Raw genomic sequence first — 1,101 nt, forward strand, 5'->3', positions numbered from 1 at the left:
ACAAACTCATCTTTAATGTGATAGCAGAGGTGGAAGGTGTGAGACCAAATCTTACCAAATTAGCTATTTTTACAGGCCAATATAGCATATGCACCCCCCCAACACATTTAAATAATCAGGCAATATTAAGAATGTATATTCCATTAAACTAAAATAAACAAGGTTGAAACATGGTACAGAATTCACTCATGAGCCCGTGAACTCCACGTGAGGATGTCCAGCACTTTATTTATCTCAGTAACCAGAGTACCCAGCACACAAACTAAAAGTGGGTATTACATAAGTGGCCACTATTTTATTAATAAAGCACATAACATATGCTTATCATTAACTCTTAAAGATTATTTAACTATACAAGAATTACCATACAAAATTTTGACATACAAATTCCTACACTTCTTAAGATACACAATAACATCTTTGAAAGGTTGGAAATGTTTCCCAAGGACTTTTCTTTCACAAATTCCCCCCAATAAAAATTATAGGAACTGTGGAATATGGCTGCTAATATTCTGAGATGAATTTAGAAAGTATAAGTATTGAGAGACATTTAGACTTTACTATAGCACTTGTAGAAGAACCAAATTCAGGCATTTATCCCATATTTTCTGAAATATTTATAAAGCTCCTATAAAATTTTCAAATAACATTTAATTCACTAAGTTCTATTTCATGGCAAATAAGAATCAGAAAATTTGAGGATGGTATTTTTTAAGTTTTTCCAATACAGTTAAAGCTTTTGGGATAAAGCTGTATTTACTAAAATGATCCTGTTCTCATTTGTGGTGCTCGTTCTCTTTGTCATTTCAGAGCCCTTGCTAAGTCACATGCAAATGGTTACAGAGATCGTGGTACCTACTGTCTGCTCCCTCTGCATCCTCATCACTGCTGTTCTACTAATGCTCCTCCTGAGGCAGAGCTGAGACAGGGTTATCAGTTTTGGAGCTTCGTAAGAGAATCTTCAGGATCTTCCTCCCTTTTCTGCTTTGAGGGTTTCCATATATTTCTGTTTTCAGGTTCTACAATAATTACCTTTTTTTCTCTTTCTCTTTTTGGCTTGTGCTGAGATTTAAGAATTAGAAAATAAAAATAAGCAGAAAT

At 34.1% G+C, this 1,101-nt stretch overlaps 2 protein-coding genes across 5 annotated transcripts in view; one reads left to right on the forward strand and one right to left on the reverse strand.

Moving 5' to 3' along the window:
• Positions 1–1,101, forward strand: part of LCTL (lactase-like) — a 20,601-nt gene extending 19,500 nt beyond the window's left edge. Inside the window, exon 13 of the mRNA XM_011940369.1 lies at positions 811–1,101. Within this exon, the coding sequence (XP_011795759.1) occupies positions 811–923 (113 nt within the window). The 3' untranslated portion in view covers positions 924–1,101. The remainder of the gene's footprint in view (positions 1–810) is intronic.
• The window catches only part of ZWILCH (zwilch kinetochore protein), a 46,846-nt gene continuing 46,282 nt past the window's right edge, over positions 538–1,101 (reverse strand). For 2 of the 4 annotated variants that reach the window (XM_011940368.1, XM_011940367.1), the window contains exon 18: positions 1,050–1,062. The gene's annotated coding sequence lies outside the window, so the exon portion shown is untranslated. Of the gene's footprint in view, positions 1,063–1,101 lie in introns of all 4 variants that reach the window. The other 2 variants (XM_011940365.1, XM_011940366.1) reach the window with 2 other exon arrangements.

This window comes from Colobus angolensis, unplaced genomic scaffold, assembly GCF_000951035.1.
Source record: "Colobus angolensis palliatus isolate OR3802 unplaced genomic scaffold, Cang.pa_1.0 Scaffold19, whole genome shotgun sequence".
In the NCBI taxonomy this organism is placed as follows: Eukaryota; Metazoa; Chordata; class Mammalia; order Primates; family Cercopithecidae; genus Colobus; species Colobus angolensis.